General features: G+C 44.8%; 1 protein-coding gene across 3 annotated transcripts in view; it reads right to left on the bottom strand.

Annotated features, from left to right (window-relative positions):
* Positions 1-66: 66 nt before the first annotated feature.
* LOC6045455 (acyl-CoA synthetase short-chain family member 3, mitochondrial) overlaps positions 67-22,136 on the bottom strand; it is a 65,398-nt gene continuing 43,328 nt past the window's right edge. For all 3 annotated transcript variants that reach the window (XM_038264702.1, XM_038264704.1, XM_038264703.1), the window contains exons 8-11: positions 904-1,049; positions 703-836; positions 417-628; positions 67-355 (exon numbers count right to left, since the gene is read on the bottom strand). In XM_038264702.1, the coding sequence (XP_038120630.1) occupies positions 198-355; positions 417-628; positions 703-836; positions 904-1,049 (650 nt within the window). In that variant the 3' untranslated portion in view covers positions 67-197. The remainder of the gene's footprint in view (positions 356-416; positions 629-702; positions 837-903; positions 1,050-22,136) is intronic.

The raw sequence follows: 22,136 nt of genomic DNA on the forward strand, positions 1-22,136 counted from the left end.
GAAAGTTGGTCCGCTTTTGTGCATTTCCAGTTTGTGCTGCAGAATAGATTCGCAATAGATCCGAAATTCAGATTAAAATATTCAAACTACTCTTTATTACATTTTGTTCAAGAAATGAAAGTGTCAAATGTAATCTAAAACTAACTAAACTTCCACTATTCCGAGAAACCGCTCTAGCCGTGGTGTAACAATCTTTTCTAATCACTAGAAACAGGATCTGGTGCATTCATGGCGTATCCCAACTCTTGTAAAGCCCTCTTGATATCTTTAAACACCGTCGGATCCTCAATGGTGCCGGGTAGAATTACCCTTTTGTTGGCGGCAAAATCAGCCATTGATTTGCGCATCGTTTTGCCTGCCAAAGGTTTTCAGAGTTAGTAATGTTCTCATAACTACTAATAATATTACATCTATACCTGATCTAGTTCTCGGTAAGTTTTCGACCTTTCCCACCAGTCGGAACGCAGCGATTGGTCCAATCACTTCGCGAATCAACGAAATAAGCTCAACGGACAACTTGGTAGGGGTTTTTCTAACTCCGTTTTTGACAACATACAAACACAGTGGAATCTGCCCTTTTGTTGATTCTGGCACTCCGAAAACGGCCGCATCTGCCACATCAGGATGCCTTTAATGGGATAGAAGGGAATATGACACTGAGTATGTATTGCTATTTGTATATGAATGGCATACAAAATTTACCTCAATACTGCATCTTCTAAGCTTGACGTCGATATTCTATGACCGGCTACATTTATAACATCATCATCTCGAGCAGTAACGAACACGTATCCTGCTTTGTCTTTGTAACCTGCATCCATAGTGTCGTAGAATCCCTTCAGCAAAAAAAACATAAATTTGTAATCAATGCAATGCCAGCTATTAATAGACAGTGATATTTACCGGATATTTTTGAAAGTAGAGCTTTTCAAATAATTCATCGTTGCGATATAACGTAGACATTGTTCCCGGTGGGAGAGGAAGCTTCACAACGATGCGACCAAGCTCATTTGGTTCCGCCTCGGATCCATCAGGCCTCAGTACACGGACTGAAGAAAATAAAATAAAAATTGTTGAAAATTACTTTTTATCGGACCAATAATTTTTTACATTTATCTAATGAGTTGTTCTGAGTGCCTCTCACAACCCAGTAAGTATTATAGGCCTAATCGTCTTGGGGGTTAGACCTGTATCGACCCTACATTTCTCACTGGGTTCGGCTAGACACTCGAAACCAGACATGCATCGGCGCTAAGAGCTCTTTTTAACGGCAGCTTGTTTTAGATGGTATTTTCGTTTAAAGTAATGTTATGCTTGTTGCCAGGTAAAAACTTCTTGTTTTTGGCTTGAATAATGCGTAGAAAATATTGGTTCGTTGGAAAACCCGATTTTAGCTATATGAGTCTGCGATTAGCAGAGCAGCGAGTCAGACGTGCGTCCCTCAAACACAAAATAAGTGCTAAAAGTGCAAAAAATGCCTCACGGCAAGACAAAAGGCGGTCCTCACCAGCAGGATCGGCAGATTTGAAGGAGTCAAGGCTCTGAAAGGCATTTGGCGGCCATGTTTGTTTTAGAAAAACATTCAAATCTTGATTCAGAATGTTTCAATTAAAATTGGTTTTCTTTTTCTTGTTGGTAGAAGCATTTTACATAACTTGATTATATTTTAATTTTAATTTACTATTTCTGGACCCTGAATTCAGAACCATTGAATCATTGACAGTCATTGCCCCAAGAGTTAAGGACACCATCTATGCCCTTAAAGAATGCTGATGCGCTACCTGTAAAGTCAGGCAGTTTGAGCAAGGACGCTCAAAATTTCTTCTGGAAACCAGTTCGCAACCCTTCTTGTGGACGTGAGCGAGAAGGAACAATTTGAACGACGGGAAAAGATGCCACCCATTTTTGTAAAAACATCGTCATCAGATTCGGTGCGAAAGTGGCTGACCGGGTTTATCAAATCTGGTGCTTTACGAGCTTCCATTCGATGGACTCAAAATTCTGCTACCTAAAAAACTGGTTCCGACGAGTGCGGCAAAAGATTGACTACTACAGCCTTGACGATCCAGGTAAACGCCCCATGAAACAGGTCCTCCGTGACCTTTACGTCATGGATGTGAGTGTGCTAAAAAAAGAGCTCAAAACTCTTATGGTACGTTCGTTTGAAGAGCCGTTTTAGTTCAATCGAACGTCATTTGTGGAACTCGCATGAAACTGAAAAAATATCGAGTGCGGCACTAGAGTTTCAGTTCCAAGATGGCGGCGAAACTCGTGCGGAACTAGCGCGAGTTTCTTCAAACAAACACTTTGACAGCTCTGAGTGCGGCACTCAGTGTGGAACTAGCCATCAAACGAACGTACTATTTGACAGCTCTGAGTGCGGCACTCAGTGTGGAACCGGCTTTTCAAACGAACGTACCATAAGTTGAACGTGATCGAAGCCTTCAAGATGACGAGGCGCAACAAGGACATCAAGTATCGTGATCATCTGTACCTGGTTCATCTCGAGAAAGGATCGACAACGCCGTCTGAGCTGAAAACAGTTCGGGCAATTTTCAACATCATCGTGACTTGGGAACGTTATCGTCGAGTGCACCGTGACGTGACGCAATGTTCGAACTACTTGCACTTTGGACATGGTGGAAGGAACTGTTTCTTCAAGAGTCGTTATGCAACCTGCGGAGGTGAGCACAAAACTCAAGCTTGCGAGACAATCAACGAGAGCTTTGAAGTCAAATGTTTCAATTGCGGTGGCGACTAGGGGTGTACAGAGTCAAAATAATTATATTTCGTCAATATATTAACGTTGTCGTTGATCTACTAGTTAATTTATTAACGAAAAATGGTATGACCTACATTTGCACACCTTGGTTGACAGTTGGCAGACAAAAACAACAACAATTGTGGCGCAGAAAATTTTACCATCCTGAAGCATACTGTTCGGAATTTGTTTTGAAGAAGAAGTCCTGTCCAGTCACAGATTGGCCAAATCAGGCCTTAGCAAGCTTCCGCCACACTTAAGAATTTGATGTTTAGACCGGGTTTGACGGAGCTCAAACGGGAAGAGGTTTCAGGGCAGCAGATATAGGTAAAAGATTCACTTAGATCAATCGTTACCATCCGGTGTGGCTCGAGGAGGAGGAGGAAGAGGTTATGTCAACAGCTGGAATGATTATCCGGGTTCTTTCTCCAACGATGTGGATCTACCATGCTTATGTTCAATTGGGTCCTAAAATGAAGCTTAGATTGCTGATGTTATTGTTTACAGCGATAAAGCTTATTTTTCTGCGTACAATGACCCTTTGTACGACCACAAAGAGTTTAAAATGGATTTTTAAATCAATTTTGAAAAATTAAACTCGCGGTCCTTCTTGACAGAAAAGCTCTGACAGCTCGTTCCAAGGGTTCCATATTTGATCCATCGAAAAACTGTAGTCTTGTCAATTTTTTTTTTGCATTAAAATGAAAAAAAGGGATCAGAAATGGTATTTAATCGTGTTTTTACCGTTGTACATAGAAATTGAAATAGGGCTTTAGTACCCAATTTTCTTTTGTTTCGTGGTGGAAGAAGATGGTAACCGTTCTCTGTGATATTTGTTTTCATCCCGCCGCGCTAAATGGTTTTATTTGGCCGCATTCGGTGATCGGATTTGTTTCGATCGGGTATTGTGAAATACGAACGGGAGGAGATTTAAATGTCGTTGGCGAAAGGAAATGATTGTTCTTGACCATCGTTGCTCTGTGATGTGGTTTGAGGTGGAGGAGACGGACGGGCTAAATTACCGGTGGACAGGACTTTTGCAAGATTTCCTAGTGGATCGTAGCCACCATGGACATAGTTATGATTTAACATTTTTCTTATGCGAGCTGGACGAAGACAATTAAGGATGTGCAATACCGATTGCTCAGATTGTTTAGGTTCTGCTCTCTAGCCAAAACACGGAATATTTTACTTTCTGGTCCTCTAATTCGGGTCTAGGTTGTGTAATAATGCTTTTACTTTTTGCCCCTTTGTGCTGTAGAATGATATCTTGCCGCTGCCCTTCTGGTACACAGGAGTGGTTAGATTCTGTCCTTCAAGTGTACTCCGGTTCTAAGTTTTCTAGTTTTACTATGACAAATGATCATTTCTATTCTTTCGCGTTGTAACATGAGCAATTCTGGTCGTCGGGACAAGGTCCGCGCTAAAGATAATCTGTCCAATTTCGGTCGCTGCTAAATTTTCCTCCAGAATCTCCATGCTTCACCGCAAAAATTGCTTGTCATGTTTTGACATTTGCTTTGACATTTCTATATGACAGTGGTGGTGGATCAAGGATGTACATAACCAGGTGAGGTCGCGTTAAAGTATTGACGAAATATTAATATATCAACGAACTATTGTTAGTCTATCGACCAAGTTGTCCTGCCCCTAGGGTGGTGACCATTCGACGAGTTTGTAAAAATTCGGCAGCAAGCGACGACGAGGCACCAACCAAATCGTCGTAAGACACCACTAGCATTCACGGACGTGGATTTTCCTGCTTTGGCGTCACCAGGAGCGGGATCTGCTCGAGTGGTTCCAAATCTGCAGCCATTGCCGTTGAATCAGCGGCAAAAAGTTGCAGATAATACAACACCTCCTGGCTTCAGTCAGCAACAGAGGGAAAACCAACCAGCATCAACGAGTGAATGCAGTAGTGACCTGTTTTCACCACAAGAAATTCTGAACATTTTCATCGAGATGACAACAACATTGCGTGGTTGCAAAACTCGTGCGGAACAAGTAAGAACGCTTGGAGGATTTATCTTAAAGTTCGTATTTTACTCGTTCTAATTGATTGTGAATATTTCAATTAATTTATTTTTTTTAGTTTTAAGTTAGGATTAGTTGTTAAAGTGATATTTTTCTTTTTTACCCAAATGTATTTGGGTTTCAATGCAAAAATGTTAAACAATTGGAAGTAAATAAATGAATGTGAACAGTTAATAATAAAACGAAAAATACAATAAAGATGAAGAGCATTTGCCATACCACTTAGAATGTAAATGAGGGTCTAGCTCATTTCCCCGAAAATCATTTCCCCTAATTGGCCACATCCCCGAATACCACTTCCCCTAATCAGCCACATCCCCGAATGCCATTTCCTCGAATATCATTTCCCCTAATCGGCTATATCCCCGAATGTCATTTTCCCTAATCGGCCATTTTCCCGAATGCCATTTCCCCGAAGTGACACTTACGCCAATTGCCGTTTATTTAAATTTAAATTTTCATATCCCCTAATCATCATTTTCGCTAAAGCCCTTTTCCATGACTAACGGTTATTTTCTTTCTCAATTGGGTCCTGAAATGAAGCTTAGATTGCTGATATTATTGTTTACAGCGATAAAGCTTATTTTTCTGAGTACAATGACCCTTTGTACGACCACAAAGAGTTTAAAATGGATTTTTAAATCAATTTTGAAAAATTAACCTCGTGGTCCTTCTTGACAGAAAAGCTCCTACTTGACAGCTCGTTCCAAGGGGACCATAGTTGATCCATCGAAAAAATGTTGTATTGTCAAAAAAAAATTTGCATTAAGATGAAAAAAAGTGATCTGAAATGGTTTTTAATCGTATGTTTTACCGTTGTTTCGTTTTCGTTTTCGTTTTACGGAGCAAGGTGGGGGACGCGGCCTCAAGTCAGTCCAAGTCCGGTTTCTTGTGGAAAATAGGGTAGTGGCCGAACTAGTATTGCATACCAAATGAACACCACCGGAAGATATAGAGGATCAGGAGGGGGAAGGTGAAAGAAAATTAGTGTAGGTGTGAGTAGTAAGAACTTGGATGACTTAAGCAGTTACGTTAATCTAAGTTTAACACTGAATAAAGGAAATCTGAAATTATGATTCAAAGTAAAAAGGGCCGGAAGAAATTGAATTATTAGTTAATTAAATAAGAAAATGTAAATAATCGGTGATTTATACAAAGGACACCTATGATGTATTTCAAATTTAAAGGAAATTTAAAAAAAAACTGGAAACCGAAAGATGAAAACTAACTTGTCTATGGAATATAAATCTTGATGCATTTTTTTCTGGGCCCCGTCCTGTCGCGTCTGTCAGTAGTCTTATCGTACATTACAACTAGAAGCAGATGTGCAAATAAAATAGTACACTTCGACCAGTTTAACCATTGATTAAAGTCCAATCTATTATTTACGGAAAACAAACATTTATCAACAACCTAAACTAAACTTTCTGAAAGAAACTTGAATCTCAAACTCCCAAATGCCAAACATTCCTTTACCTTGTTTTTAACCCAATAAACATAACTGAACAGTTCATACTTTACAAGTTGAACACTCGTTGTTAAGACGACTATTTCCGTAGTAACAGTTCAATAGGGCGAATCTGCATTTGTAAACAAGCAGTCTATCCCCTCTTACTTGACGTGAACTGTCACTTGAGCGAAAGGGATAGACTGTCTGTCCACAAATGCAGACGCGCTCCATTGAACTGTTATTACGGATTTCGTGCCTTCCATTTCATTAGGGCACAGAAGCTCTGCAAACAAGAGTGTATCCCTATCATACATTATGTAAACTGTCATTTGAGTGAGAGAGATGCATCCCTGTTCACAAAAACCATGTGTCCCTTTGAAATGTTAGGCTCCATTTGATCGTCAAAACTCCAGTAGATCCTCGATTCGCAACAATGGTCGATACAACCATAATCCGAAAACCGTTAGTTCAACAGATTAACGAATTTTGTCCGATATCATTTCATTGCTGATTGATCGAGACTCTATGGATTTTTTTTTGACTATTCCGAATGGTTAGCATACCACATAAATTGAAATCAGAGATTCTGAAAGCATTACTTAACTCACTTACACACAGATGGAGTCTGGAACTATTAAACAACCTAAAGTTACAAAAAAATACTAACTATTCTGAGTGCCTTGCAACAAAACTAATTTATCAAAATACCGAATCCTAACCTAACACCCACTTTGAAAAAACGAAAAAAAAATCACAATGCCTAGAAGAGGCCTCTCTTACTGTTTTGTGTAAGCGTTGCTGTGCTTTATGAATTTCTACCTAAGCTAACGACGTATCAAAAAGATTAAAACCTGTTTAAAGCAGATTTTACAAACAAGAATATTGAGATGCAAATAAAAAAAATCAATACCTTGCAATTTTACATAGTACAATAGTTGTGATTTCTATCAACACAAGTATATAAATATAAAATAAATGTGTGATATATATCAACATCGGAAACCATCTTTGCAAATAGCCCTGAAACGACGGCAACGTGTGGCTCCATCTCCACAATCGTATGTTTTACCGTTGTGCAGCTTTAGTACCCAATTTTACCGAACAAACAGCTTATTCGGGTATGCTTTTGATTAAATGTTGTAAATTGGGTAGAAAAGCCCTTCGTCAATTTTTATGAACAACATGATTAAAAACCATTTCTGATAAGGTTTTTTTCATTTTTATGCAAAAAAAAGTTATTGACAAGACAACATTTTTCCGATAGATCAACTATGGTCCCCTTGGAACGAGCTGTCAAGTAGAAGCTTTTCTGCCAAGAAGGACCGAGAAGTGAATTTTAAAAAATTGAATTAAAAATCCATTTTAAATCCTTTGCGATCGTTCAAAGGGTTTAAAATAGAGCGCGCGCGCGCTCCGGGGCACCGGTCATTTCCGCTTGACCGCGTTCGGGGAAATGGCATTCACGGAAATGACTATTCAGGGATATGACTAATCGGGTAAGTGGCATTCGGGATTGTGGCCCATTCGGGAAAATGGCATTCGGGGATGTGGACGATTAGGGGAAATGGGAAATTCGGGTAAATGGAATTCGGGGAAATGACTATTAGGGGAAGAGTCTTTTTGGGGAAGTGGCATTCGGGGAAATGTCCCTTCGGTAATATGGGTTTCGGGGATATGTCATAGATTTTGTAAATGAAATGTAATTATTATAAGAAAGTTCAATAAAGACATATTTAATATAAAAAATGTGTCCTTTGATTTTGCACGATTGGTACCTCCGTTTGACAGTTCTCGTGCTTCGATTGGTACTTTTGTTTTGAGATGGCCGTTCTCTAATAAGCTCCAGATTCTCTACTCTTACCCATACACGCAGAAAAATAAGGCATATTTGAATCAACAAAACGTTTTGTTGTGTGTGTGTGTGTGTGTGTGTGTGTGTGTGTGTGTGTGTGTGTGTGTGTGTGTGTGTGTCCAATCCAATACCCGCTGACCGGCAGCGAAATTATGGGAAAGTATAGTTTGTATCAGACTTGGGTTGAGCTGATACAGCTTATCTCAGTCCCGGGTATTAGGTGGTGACAGCCCTCGCGCTGCTTCCAATGACCCATTTCAGAATGGCAGAGATCCTAGCGGCCCAATTCCGAGGTCATTGGGCATTGTCTGGCCCCGCCTAAACATAGTACAAGAACCAGACGGGTCCTCGACCTATCTTTAAACTTCCAATCCCATCAGGCAAAACAGGGATCAGTGCGTATTTATTTTTGAAAAGTAGGCAAAATATGAAAATTTCAGTTTGGATAGATCTCACAAAGTTTCTGGTTTCTGGGAGTTGTCCCATATTTATGCCGTATGCGTTCGAAATCCCAGTTGCGCTCACGAGCCTCTATCACGAGCAGCTTGATCCTATTCCTACAGCGTACTGATATGCTGGCAATTCTTGGTCAGCTGCTGCTTCAGCACGATATCCACGTTCTCCGACCAACCTCAACCGATCACAGACCAAGCTTTGCTTATTTTCGAAGTACTTTTTCTCGATCTGCAACACCTTCTCCAGTATCAGTTAAAATGGCTTGAGCGCTGCTTGATGACACTTCCAAAAATATTCTTTGGCAAACTGCTTTTATTTCTTTCGCACTATTTACGAGTTCAATACCACCCTTAGAACGAGCTAGCCCACATCACACTAATACTACTGCAAGAGCGGAGCCGCCGCGATGAACTGTCAAACCCTTGACCAAGCGGCATAAAAAAACAAAAATCGCGAAAAAACTGTCCAAATTCCCAAAATTGCAGGAAATCTTCACTTTCCACATGAAATCTACACATTGTTAAAATCTTTTCACTACTTTTCACGCGATTTACTATAAAAACTACCGACTAAACAATTCAAATCCGCGTACCGCACACCGCCAGCCTCTGCTCTCGATGTCAGGGCTGCCAACATCATCAACTTTATCTACCAATTCGTTGGCAAACTAAAATCATGGTACCGATTCATTCCAATTTAATCGGTTAGTTAGTCCATCAACTACGTAACCACCCGATTTCGTTAGTTGATGGCTCAGATTGAGAACTGTCAAAATTTTTACAGGGTGGGTGACATTGAGCTTCAAAATCCCGTCTCCTCAGTCAATTCAATACGAATTCTGACACGGAACCTAATCAGATTCCGTTTCAGAACTCGAAATGAACTGACTGGGTCTGATCGTTGTGCACCAGATACCAGATAGTGTGTGCTCAACATGGAGCGAACTCACCGAGAATGTTACACCAATACATCGGCACTGTTCGTTCGACAGCCTTCACACTCTGTCAGAGACGGATGACGATGATGACGATGACGACACAGCGCGGCATGATGACAGCAGATAATGAGCACCAACACCAAGCTCTAAAGCTAAAGCGCTTTCACACTTTCGGCCCAAATGACGACACCGCCAAGCTTTCTCTCTCATTTCACTTCACTCGCCCCTTCTCCTCCCCGCACATCCAGAGTCAACAACCCTCTACGCTTGGCTCCATATGCCTGTACACTCTTCTCCTGCTCGCCCAACCGCTACAGCAACATCAATACCTCTCTCTCTCTCTCGTCGCGTCCCGTCATCGACAAACCAATACACACATAGATGAACCGAAAGCTTCCCACCGCTGTGGCGTACACTAATACAACTGAAATGCATCGAAAAGATGTTTCAGAGCTCAGCGACGCCATTCCAAGAACCAAAACAAATTCACTGAATAATGCACTTAGCTGACGGAATTCGGCAAAAACTTCATCTTTCCCGAATGGACGGAACACTTTTTCGGCAATGAAAACACTTTTCGATCCGAAATCCCGAATATAAACGGTAAAAAAACGAAAAGAATCGAGCGCGACTTCCAGCAAGACCACGTCCGGGCAGTGGTGCCAGACTCCCTTCATGAATCAACAAAACGTTTTGTTGATTCAAAAATCATTATTTTTGTTTAATCAACGCTAAACGTCAAAGCAGCTTTTTCGAAACAACAAAAGATTTTTGTGGAATTGAGAAAATCAAGGTTTGTTTCAACGCAAAATCGGCGTTGATTATATTCAACAAAAAATTTGTTGATTCAAACCTCGTACAGGCTGATTCTACAAAACATTTTTCTGCGTGTACACAGTTTTTGTAGTATGGAAGATTTACGAGCAGATATCTTTCGATAATTCTAAGTTCGTGTTATGAGAGTGTCCTGTAATCTTAACTCAACTTCCGTGTATGTCCATCTCTCTTTTCTAATCTCAAGGCGCTCTTACAAATCCTGTGCAGAGCATTTTCTTATCATTCAGATTGCAGACATATTATCCATCAGGGTATTGGAACCATTTGCTGTTCCACATGCATATGAGCACATATGGTTAAACCGCGCCCAGATTCGCGTTACTTTTGATCAAGTTTATCATATGCAGCCCTCTCCTTGGCCCATCGAGACGTGTACCGATTTGGTAGAGCCGACCATCATAAATTGCTCTCCTTCACAACCACACTCGTGGGTTTTCAACTAGGATCTTAGTCGTTCCTCCTCTGATCGTCTCTCCATTTCCGCTGGAGAGCCGAAGTGATCTGCATCACCGTTCCGACGACCGCATTCCACTTGGCGTTGTCCACATTATCATGGCTGGTGTCACAGTTCCATCGTGGGTCACTTTTACTCGAACGGCCGTTGCCGCACAAACTCCATGCAGCTCCGTTTAAACTCGTTGATGTTGCTCGTCATCTTTGCAGCCTCTAGAAGCTGGTTGTATAGCTTAAATCCTTTGTAAAACAACGAGTTCTGCATACACGCTTTCTTCCAGTTCTGCAATCTGAGATCGTCAGCTCCTCTAGTGTCGTGCTCATGGATATCCCTTCCGCGTACCATGGCTTCCGTAAAGTATTGTGGTGCCTTCCTTTCCTTCACACGAAAAACAAACACAAGTGTTTTGTATTCGATCCGTTGCTTTACCGACATTCACTGCAAGCATTCGAACATTCTCAGCCTCGGCGTCAATCGTTCACATCTCAGGATGAGCCGCATGATTTTGCTCTGGAGATCTTGCATCCTTTCCAGTTACCGTTATGTTGCCAAAACAAGATCGATGAGCAGTAGTCGAAGTGCGGCGCGATAAGCGAATTGCGACGAACGTGTTGTACATCCAGGCACTCGAGATGAACCTCATTCGGTGGCTAAGCTGATAGTGAAGGGAGCGGATATCCGGTTCGGCAAACATGGCTGCCTGATAATGTCAAGAGGAGAAACAGCAGCGGTGGCAGTTTTGCGCAACGGACTGTACCGGCTCAAGCAACGTCGGTGGCGCTCCGGACAACAGAAGGAGATCGGTACGCAGTTTGTGGGAGTCCTGATCGAAAGCAAACGTCGGAGCAAGAAGACGAAGAAAAGGGAAGTATTTGAGTATACATTGAGCGGTGCTCCAAGTTTGGGTCAACGGAAAATGGAGGATCCCGTCCAGTATCACGAGGATGTGGTACAACCGGTTTACTTCTTCCGAGCATCATCCAAACGGCGTGTGAGTGGTCGAACCAAACGAAAGGGTCCAGTGGAGCGGAGTGAGACCGTGCCAAAATCACGTCGATTGGCTGATCCAGATGAAGAGGAAAACAAACTGTCCAGGATTCAGGAGGAGGTGGAGATCCTGACCATTGGAACTCGCAAAAACGAAGCCTGAAGCCGTTAGGGATACTCATGCGAGGAAGAGTGTTGAGGATACGCATAAGTATGCCTTGACTTGATATTGACTTAATGTAATTTGTTGAATAAATCATTCTTGTTCTGTTCGTTGCCCCTGCAAGACGTGTTCTGCCAATAGAACTGCACGATTCAAGACGCGTTGTACAAGCCGGGATGCGCGTGGTGTTCGAAGACGGGAAAGCGACAGTGTACAGTAGAGAGCCTGGATCTTATTAGAGAACGGACATCTCAAACCAAAAGTACCAATCGAAGCACGAGAACTGTCAAACGGAGGTACCAAACGAGCATAAGACAAAGGATTTTGCTCGATTGGTACCTCCGTTTGACAGTTCTCGTGCTTCGATTGGTACTTTTGGTTTGAGATGTCCGTTCTCTAATAAGATCCAGGCTCTCTAGTGTACAGTGGTTCCGAAATCGTCGCGTGTGCTACTGTGCAGAACAAGCTGTACGAGATGAACTTTCTCGCTCGGCACGGTACGGACCTGTACGGACGATTCTTCGCTGTTGTCGTTTTGGACATTTGAACGAGCAAAGCCTCAAGTGTCTGGTGCAGAAGGAAATGGTATCCGGAATCGACCTCAGTACCGTCGGGACTGACGATACCGTCGTGTGTGAATCGTGCGTCTTCGGCAAACAAACGCGGAAGCCTCACCCGCCGCGTGAAGGTCGTCGATCGTCTGTTGGTACACACCGACGTGTGTGGTCCCGTGTCGCCGGAGGGACTCGACGGGATGAAATATTTTGTGAGGTTCATCGACGACTGGACCCATTTCGTGATGGTGTACCTGATTCGCTTGAAGGACGAGGTCATGGAGTGTTTCGAGGAGTACGAGGCTTTGGTGACGGCGAAGTTCGAGCGGCCGATTTTTCGGCTGAAGTGCGACAACGGAGGCGAGTACCGGAACAAGCGTTTCAAGAGTTTCTGCAAGCAAAAGGGGATCCGGATGGAGCCTACTGTCCCCTACACGCCGGAGATGAACCCGTTGAGCGACCGCATGAACCGGTCGCTAGTCGAGAAGGCGCGGGCGATGCTTGTTGATGCTGGCGTCGACAAGAAGTAAGCCTTTCTGACGGCGGCCTACCTGACGAACCGAAACCCGAACGCTGCTCTCGAGATGAAGCAAACACCGTATGAGTTGTGGGAGTCCAAGAAGCTGGACGTGTCAAACTTTCGTGTTTTTGGCAGCGATGTGTTCGTCCACGTCCCGAAGGAGTTGCGCCGAAAGCTGGATGACAATGCGTGAAAAAAAAACGGACGGTCGTCACGACGCGCGACGCGGACTTCGTGGAGTCTGTCGCGGAGCAGCAGTAGGTCGCGCAACGCGACTCGCAGTTTGTGCCACTTGAAAGCGATGAAGAAAGCTGCGTCGATGACGCGAGCTGTGCCGACGATGGAGACGAGACTTCGGAAGACGAGTTCAGCAATGCTGCCGATGAACCCCAAGCTGAGGAAGCTGAAGGCAGCGGCCGACCTCTAAGACCGAAGAACCCTCCCGCTTGGCACAAGGATTTCGAGGTTGAGTACGCCAGTTTTGCACTCAACGCGATGAACTTCATCGAGGACATCCCGAGTTCGGTCCCTGAGCTGAAAAAGCGGGACGATTGGCACGAATGGAGAGCTGCGATGCAAGACGAGATGAACTCCATGAAGCGCAACAACACCTGGACGCTGGTCAAGTTGCCTGCAGGACGCAAAGTCGTTACCTGCAAGTGAGTGTTCAAGGTGAAACGGGGCGACGCTGAGAAACCGGACCAGTTCAAAGCAAGGCAAGCGTCCCGAGCGTGGAACGACCGATTCCATGGCTACATCAGCAAACTCGGATTCGTCCGGAGCGCCAACGACATGTGTCTCTACACCCGAGGAGCTGGAGACAAGAAGCTGAGTCTGGTACTGTACGTGGACGACATTCTACTGGCCGGAACGTCGTTGAAAGAGCTGGAAGCGGTCAAGCAGAAGCTAACCGAGAAGTTCGAGATGACGGATGAAGGTGAGATCAAGCACTTCCTAGGAATGCGCTTCGAACGCGACAGGTTGAAAGAAGTTCTGAAGATCAGTCAGCGCGACTACTTCGATGGTCTCCTGAAGCGTTTCCGGATGAAAGACTGCAAGCCGAAGTCGACACCGATGGAGCACCGACTGAGGCTGGTGAAAGGAGAGGGGAAGCAGAGAACGTTAAAGCCCTACCGTGAGCTGGTTGGTTGTCTGACGTACGCGTCCCTCACAACAAGACCGGATCTCGCTGCGGCCGTGAACTACTTCAGTCAGTTCCAGTCGTGTCCAACGGATAAACACTGGGTCAATCTGAAGCGGATGCTGCGGTACATCAAGAAGACACTGGACATCGGTCTGGTGTACAAGGCCGTGGAGAACCCTCCACTGCTGGAAGTCTACAGCGACGCTGACTGGGCGTACGACACTACCGATCGTCGTTTGATCACGGGCTGCGTGGTGAAGCTGTTACTATTGGCTGGCTGACGAGGAAGCAGCAGACGGTGTCTCTGTCGTCGAAGGAGGCGGAGCTCGCGGCACTCTGCACGGTGGCGTTGCACACCGTGTGGACGATACGCATGCTGGACGATCTGGACAAGCCAGTGGACGGTACGGTACCGATGTTCGAGGACAACCAGTCCACGATCGATTCCCGAGACTGCAAGCGCCTGAAGCACGTCGACACCAAGTTCCACTTCCTGCGGGAGCTGGTGCAGCAGAGGACGATCGAGATCAAGTTCGTGCGCTCGGCGGAGCAACAAGTGGACATCATGACCAAAGGTCTACCGGCAGCTGTCTTCAAGGATCTTCGCGCCAAGCTTGGATTGGAGGAGACATGCTGTGATTGAGCAGGGGTGATAAGTTGGCAACCACCGCACTCTGTTCGCCCCTACGACGCTCAAGCCCACTGGGCACACGCGGGCTGCTGCTGTTTGACAGCTGCACTTCCGCTACCAGTCTGTGACAAACTTTTACGAGAATACACGCTATTTTTCTTTTCGCTAATCCTAAACCGCGTGTTTGTTTATTCCAGAGTTCGGAAAATCACCCACACTCACAAATCGAGTAGGCATCCTCACAGCAAACCAATATCTACCAATATGTCTTGCCTAAGAACCAGGACACACCAGTGGAGCCTCAGCGGCCGCCGGTGGCCCTAGCCTAAAGCTGCCCAATGCACTGGATAGGCTTTTCTAAATTTTAAGTAATTTTTCAAGCCAAAGCCACCGGCGGCTACTGCAACTTCTTCGGCATGTCCCGATTCTGAAGCAAAACATATTTGTACAACTGCCGACGACCGGGAGTGGCCACTTACCTCAGCAACACGGCCATCCACTGCTGGTAAAGCTGTTAATCCACCCGCAGAGGCATCCCCCGTCTAAACAACCGTCGGTAGGATAAAACTCGCTGATAAAAAAACAGATGAAAATCAGGATTTGAACCACTGTGATAAAAAAAAACTTCTAATTGATAGCACTGCGCCTCTACCATCAGGACTACTTTTTCGCTGTTGAGTGAACAATAAAATCACCGATGTAGAGTTTGACATCTCAAAATTTGTTTTTTAAAATAGTCCTCGTGAGCCCTCAAAGCCCTTTTTGTGAGTAAATGAAGAAGGCCCTCACACTCACCAAGAGTGTTGAGTAATTTACTCGCAGGTAACTTAGTTTTTCCTCATGGTTGAGTAACTCGTGAGTGAGTTTCCGAACTCTGGTTTATTCCGGCCTCCCCGAAACCTCTTTAGAATTCCCCTCTTCCTTTTTTTGGTGCACGCTGGTTGGTTGAACAAACTCTGTGGCTTAATGGTTACGGCTTCTGTCTTACAAGCAGAAGATTCAGGAATCAAATTCCAGTCGGTACCTTTGAAATTTGGATTTAAGAATTTGAACTTTGTATATGAACAAAAACGAAAATGAATCAGGTGGGATTCGAATTTCACCAGTACTATGTTCAATTCGACGACAACGGCAATGTGATTCGTCGATCTTACGACCCACCGACCCAAACGACCTCCGCCACTTACGACCCACCGACTCAAACGACCTCCACCACTCCGAATTCACCTACCATCGAGCTCGCTATGGATGTTTCGACAAGCCCTGCGAGCTATCTACAGACCAGCGTCGAGCATCCACTGGAAGCCGAATCTGTTCTGCCCGCTGCTTCCGCTGATGGTGGAATCTCATCCTGTGCACCTTTGCCTGCAGTTCAACATTTTGTCACAGGTAATTGCACAAATTGTATATGTCCAGCCGAAGCTGGACAAGATACCGCACTGCCTCAAGGAAATTCCGCACCTCCCACAGCTTCGAACACACCTTCATCTCTCGAAGCCGACGCTAGCCATTTGTCTGCAAACCACTCGACGCAATCAGTTCCAGCAAACTATTCGACGCACCCCGGTGCTTTCGGGACCCGCTGCTCATCCAGCGCCGCAACTGTCACCACCCTACCTGGATTACCGACGCCGAACCTAGTCGCGCCCTCCGCATCTTTAACCTTCCGTGCAGGTAATGCCCGTTCGGGTATATGTCCGGCCGAAGCCGCAGGTGCTGCCGCCCCCTCATTCGGTTTCCAAAACGTTCCAGCAAACTATTCGACGCAACCCGGTGCTTTCGGGACCCGCTGCTCATCCAGCGCCGCAACTGTCACCACCCTACCTGGATTACCGACGCCGAACCTAGTCGCGCCCTCCGCATCTTTAACCTTCCGTGCAGGTAATGCTCGTTCGGGTATATGTCCGGCCGAAGCCGCAGGTGCTGCCGCCCCCTCATTCGGTTTCCAAAACGTTCCAGCAAACTATTCGACGCAACCCGGTGCTTTCGGGACCCGCTGCTCATCCAGCGCCGCAACTGTCACCACCCTACCTGGATTACCGACGCCGAACCTAGTCGCGCCCTCCGCATCTTTAACCTTCCGTGCAGGTAATGCTCGTTCGGGTATATGTCCGGCCGAAGCCGCAGGTGCTGCCGCCCCCTCATTCGGTTTTCAAAACGTTCCAGCAAACTATTCGACGCAACCCGGTGCTTTCGGGACCCGCTGCTCATCCAGCGCCGCAACTATCACCACCCTACCTGGATTACCGACGCCGAACCTAGTCGCGCCCTCCGCACCTTTAACCTTCCGTGCAGGTAATGCTCGTTCGGGTATATGTCCGGCCGAAGCCGCAGGTGCTGCCGCCCCCTCATTTGGATTCCCAACCGTTCCAGTTTTTCGTTTCGGATCCACTACCAACCGGCAATCTGGCAGCTCTCGATCAGCGTCTGGACAACCACAAGCTCACAATGCCTTCCAAACATCACAATCAACATTGGCTGGGTTCCATCTTCCTGCAGCCAACAGAAGTACGGCATTTTCGCTTGCTGCCAACACTAGAGTGCAACCAATCAACAACAATCCACAATCTGTGCCACAACAAAAGCTGCTCGTCCCCGGAACCGGAAGCAGCTACAGCCCCACTTACAGCCCTTCCTACAACCACCATTAGTTCAACACAATTTGGCTCCTCCTCTTCAGCAAACTGCCCCGGCTTTTACCTGCAAGCATTTCTATGTTAAACCGTTTGACCCCGCAACAACGGCCGAGCAAATCGCTAATTACATCCAAAGCCGTACCGGCTGGAGCTATGATAACTTTAACTGTCAACGACTGACTTCGGAGTCTCGTTCAGACTCTCGACCACTAACATTCGTGTCGTTCAAAGTTACCGTACCCGATGTTGTAGCTTTTACCAATGTTATTACCAACTCAGCATTCTGGCCCGACTTTGTTAGCGTCGATTCGTTCACTTCAAGGCGTCGTTCATAGCAATCAAAGCCCTGCTCAGCTCTCGCTTCCGTAACATCGAATACCAGACGAGACATTCTTTCTGTTTACTACCAAAATCTTGGCGGCCTGAATAGTTCCTTAGCTGAATACAAGCTCGCGTGCTCCGATGCTTCTTATGACCTTTATGCCTTTACCGAAACTTGGTTACAGTCTCATACCCTATCCAGCCAGCTATTTGATGACACTTACGAAGTTTACCGGAAGGATAGGTCAAGTTCTACTAGTTCGAAATCCAGCGGGGGCGGTGTTCTTCTTGCTGTACGCAAAGAACTTAAACCACGTGAAATGAAGGTCCCCGACACCTCCGAAGTCGAACTCGTCTGGGTAATTCTCCCTTTAACTGAAAAATCCGTTCACATTTGCGTCGTTTATCTTCCACCGGACCGTGTCAACGATTCTGAGCTTGTCGAGCGTTATACCCAGTCCCTCTTGTGGGTCGTATCTAAATTGAAAGCTAATGACAGTATCTGCGTCCTGGGCGACTTTAATCTCAGCTGCCTCAAATGGATTTCCGACAAAGATGGTTCTCTTTTCGTCGACGTTAGCAGGTCTACCGTTAGCACAGTGACAGCGCGCTTTTTGGACGACCACCATCTGGCAAATCTTGCTCAAATTAGTGAAATCACAAACGAAAACAACGCTTTGCTTGATCTTTGTTTTGTCAGCAACGATGTTACGGAATATTACCGAGTTTCCCGCGCGCCTGCGCCTCTGGTAAAAGATGTTCGGCATCATCCTCCGTTGCACCTGAGTATTTTCGATAGCGCTCCCTGTAAGTTCGCCAATAGTAAGACTGCTGTATACTACAACTTCAAAAAAGCTGACTACATTGGAATGAACACCTTCCTGAACAACATGAATTGGGAGGAACTGCTTGCATCACGGAATGTCCATTCTGCTGCGGAGGTTTTTTCTCACGTTCTATTGTACGCAATTGATCAGTTCGTCCCCAAGAAGTGTCGGAAACCACCTGTCACTCCGGAATGGTCCACTCCTGCTCTCAAACGACTAAAATCCTCCAAACGTTCTGCGTTGAAATGCTTCTCGAAGTGCCATTCTAGCTTCTACCGTCTCCAGGTCAACAACATAAACAATCGGTACAAGCACCTTAACAAGAAATTGTTTCTCGCGCATCAGATTAGAGTTCAAAAACACCTGAAGAAAAATCCTAAAGGGTTTTGGAACTACGTGAAAAAACAGCGGTGTGAGTCCGGCCTTCCTAATTCCATGGTTCGTGACGGCGTCGATGCAACAAATACGAGAGAAATTTGTGATGCGTTCCGTGCCCAATTCTCTAGCGTGTTCACCCATAAAAATCTTTCTGAACAAGAAATATCCAACGCTGCGGCTCGAGTTCCAGAATCGCTACCCATCCCTTCGAACGTTGTCATCTCGCACGAAGACTTTAGAACTGCAAGTGCCAAGCTAAAATGCTCCCACTCCGCCGGACCTGATGGTATCCCCTCGGTTGTCTTGAAAAGTTGTTCTAACAGCATTTGCCTTCCTCTAACAAAATCTATAACATGTCTCTTAGCTCCGGGGTGTTTCCTGACCGATGGAAGGAGTCATTTGTTTTCCCGATATTCAAAAAAGGCTGTAAACGAGACATTTGCAACTACCGCGGAATTGCAGCCCTCTGTGCAATGTCTAAACTTTTCGAGGTTATCGTGCTTAACTTTTTTCTGCATAACTTTTCTTCGGGCATTGCTTACGACCAGCACGGATTTCTCCCCAAACGGTCAACTAACACAAACCTTGTGACTTATGTTTCCACAATACAACGAGCAATCCAAAGTGGGTATCAGGTCGATGCGGTCTACACCGACCTCTCTGCAGCTTTCGACAAGATCGATCATCGAATCGCAATCGCAAAACTTCGACGTATTGGCTTACACGGGACTTTCATTGACTGGGTTTACTCCTACCTAACCGGAAGATCGATGCAGGTAAAAATCGCGGATTGCCTTTCATCGCCATTCCTTGTGACATCCGGGGTACCTCAGGGCAGCCACTTAGGTCCATTTATATTCCTGCTCTATATCAACGATGTCAACTATCAACTTCGGTGCTCGAAACTTTCTTATGCTGACGATTTCAAACTGTTCACTATCATCAAGAAACCCTCAGACTGTCGCTTCCTTCAACAGCAAATCAAAGTTTTCTCCGATTGGTGTCAGCTGAACCAAATGGTGTTAAACCCCACTAAATGTTCAGTTATAACGTTTTCACGGAAGAGGTCGCCGGTCTGCTTCGACTACACACTATTTGAAAACTCTTTAAAACGTGATCGTTGTGTCAAAGATTTGGGTGTCATGCTTGACGCAGAACTTTCATTTAAGGATCATGTGGCTTACATGACTTCTAAGGCATCCAAACTGCTCGGTATGATCTTCAGAATGACTAAGTACTTTCGAGATATTCAATGTTTAAAAACTTTATATTGTTCACTAGTCAGATCCACCTTGGAATACGGTTCTATCGTCTGGGCGCCATTTTATGCTAACGAGATAAATCGAATTGAAGCTGTTCAACGCAAATTCACTCGATTCGCATTGCGCTACTCTCCCAATCAATCTTTGGATTATGCCAGTCGATGTGATTTCCTTCATCTTGATTTTTGTCTGTCAGGAGAGATTTAGCGAAAACCGTGTTTGTTTCTGATCTGTTGAGATCCAACATTGATTGTCCTTACTTGGTCGGACAACTCAACATCAACATTCGCCGGCGAACACTTCGCTCATTTGCCTTTCTGACCCTACCCTTTGCTCGCACCAATTACGCCTTCAATGAACCATTCTCCAGCATGTGCAGAGTCTTCAATCGGTGCTACTCGTCTTTCGATTTTAATTTGTCTCGTCCTGTTCAAAAACTTCAATTCTTGACGTTTCTCCGAGAAGAAAATCCCCGACCCCTTAACCCTCTAGTTTAGGTTTACACTTGTAGCTTATTTATTTATTTATTTATTTATTTATATTGTATGTAATTTTCGTTAGCTTAATAGGTTAGTTTAAGTAATTATGTAAAAGCCTTTTTGTCATTTGGACTGTAAATCTGTTGACAATAAAAAAAGAGGTTTTGTGCCTATTTGAGAAGGACCCATCGGTTGGCGATCCACTCAAACGGGCTTTTCCCTCCAAACAAAACAAAACAAAACAAAACAGAACTCACACCTTTGAATTGGTGGTCTAGAACGCTAAGCAGTCAGCCATCAGAAGGTTTACACTCTAACAGTGAATTGATCCGTAGTGTTGAAACATGTTGTCTTCTCATATTAAGGTGTAACGTGCCATCATCAAATATGGCGAATAAACATGGTTGATGAACTGTCCTGTTCCACCTTTAAAATGATTGGTTTTTTGTTCCCCCTTAACTAGTGGAAAATTGGTACCTTTGAGAAAATCGATAGTTAATCTCAAATGTGGAACGCAGCATATAATGTAAATTAATCGTCGTTACCAGAACAGTTGCGAGAATCAAAAACACAAGCAATCACGTACAAAACGGGTATTTTTTCCACACATTTTGCCTATTTCCCATACAAAAATAACACCACCGAAAAAAGTCAATTTTATTTACTTTACCTCAATAAATTGTTGATCCCCAAACGTGCTGCAGCCAGGAGCGTCTGCTGATCACCACAAATTTCACCTAAACGGACAATTTCGCGAAAATCGTCCTCCTAAACTTGCGAGTTGAAAATTTCCGCGAGCAATTTTTTCTCTTGTTTGACACGACCAGTTACATTAGTATTGGTAATCATCATGATTCCAATCACATCGTGTTGCCAGAAATTGTATTACGGTATTTGGTAATTAATTATTTTGATACTGATATTGGTGAATACTTTGTCTTCCTAAAAGTCGTAAAAAGTCTATAAAATTAATGATTTTTTTTTCGTATATAAAAAATTCATATAACGAGTATAAAACCAAACAAATTAGTGGAAAATAATTCAAAATAAAAGTTAATGCTAAAAGCCAAGCTTCCCATGCGCCAGTGCCAACGCACACCGCGGGTTTGGTTTTCTAGCTTCGGTACGTGCCTGAACCCATTTGTGTATTGGTATCTTGGTACATCGTACCAGCGCACCACGACATTCTCGGCTCGCCCCATCGGTTTTGTGTCTGGCACTCACTCATGGCATGAACTCAGCGTGCCGTGGTACGTGTCGTGGTATTGAACCCGTTTTGTACCGCCAGCGCGTACCACGGCACGTACCTCGGTTCGTAACGAGTGAAGCACCTTGGCTCATATACCGGGTTCATGCCATGGGTGAGTGCCAGACACAAAACCGACGCGGCGAACCGAGAGTGTCGTGGTGCGATGAACCAAAATACCCTCGGTTTGTGTGAGTCGGGTACGGG

This window comes from Culex quinquefasciatus, chromosome 3, assembly GCF_015732765.1.
Source record: "Culex quinquefasciatus strain JHB chromosome 3, VPISU_Cqui_1.0_pri_paternal, whole genome shotgun sequence".
Taxonomy (NCBI): domain Eukaryota; kingdom Metazoa; phylum Arthropoda; class Insecta; order Diptera; family Culicidae; genus Culex; species Culex quinquefasciatus.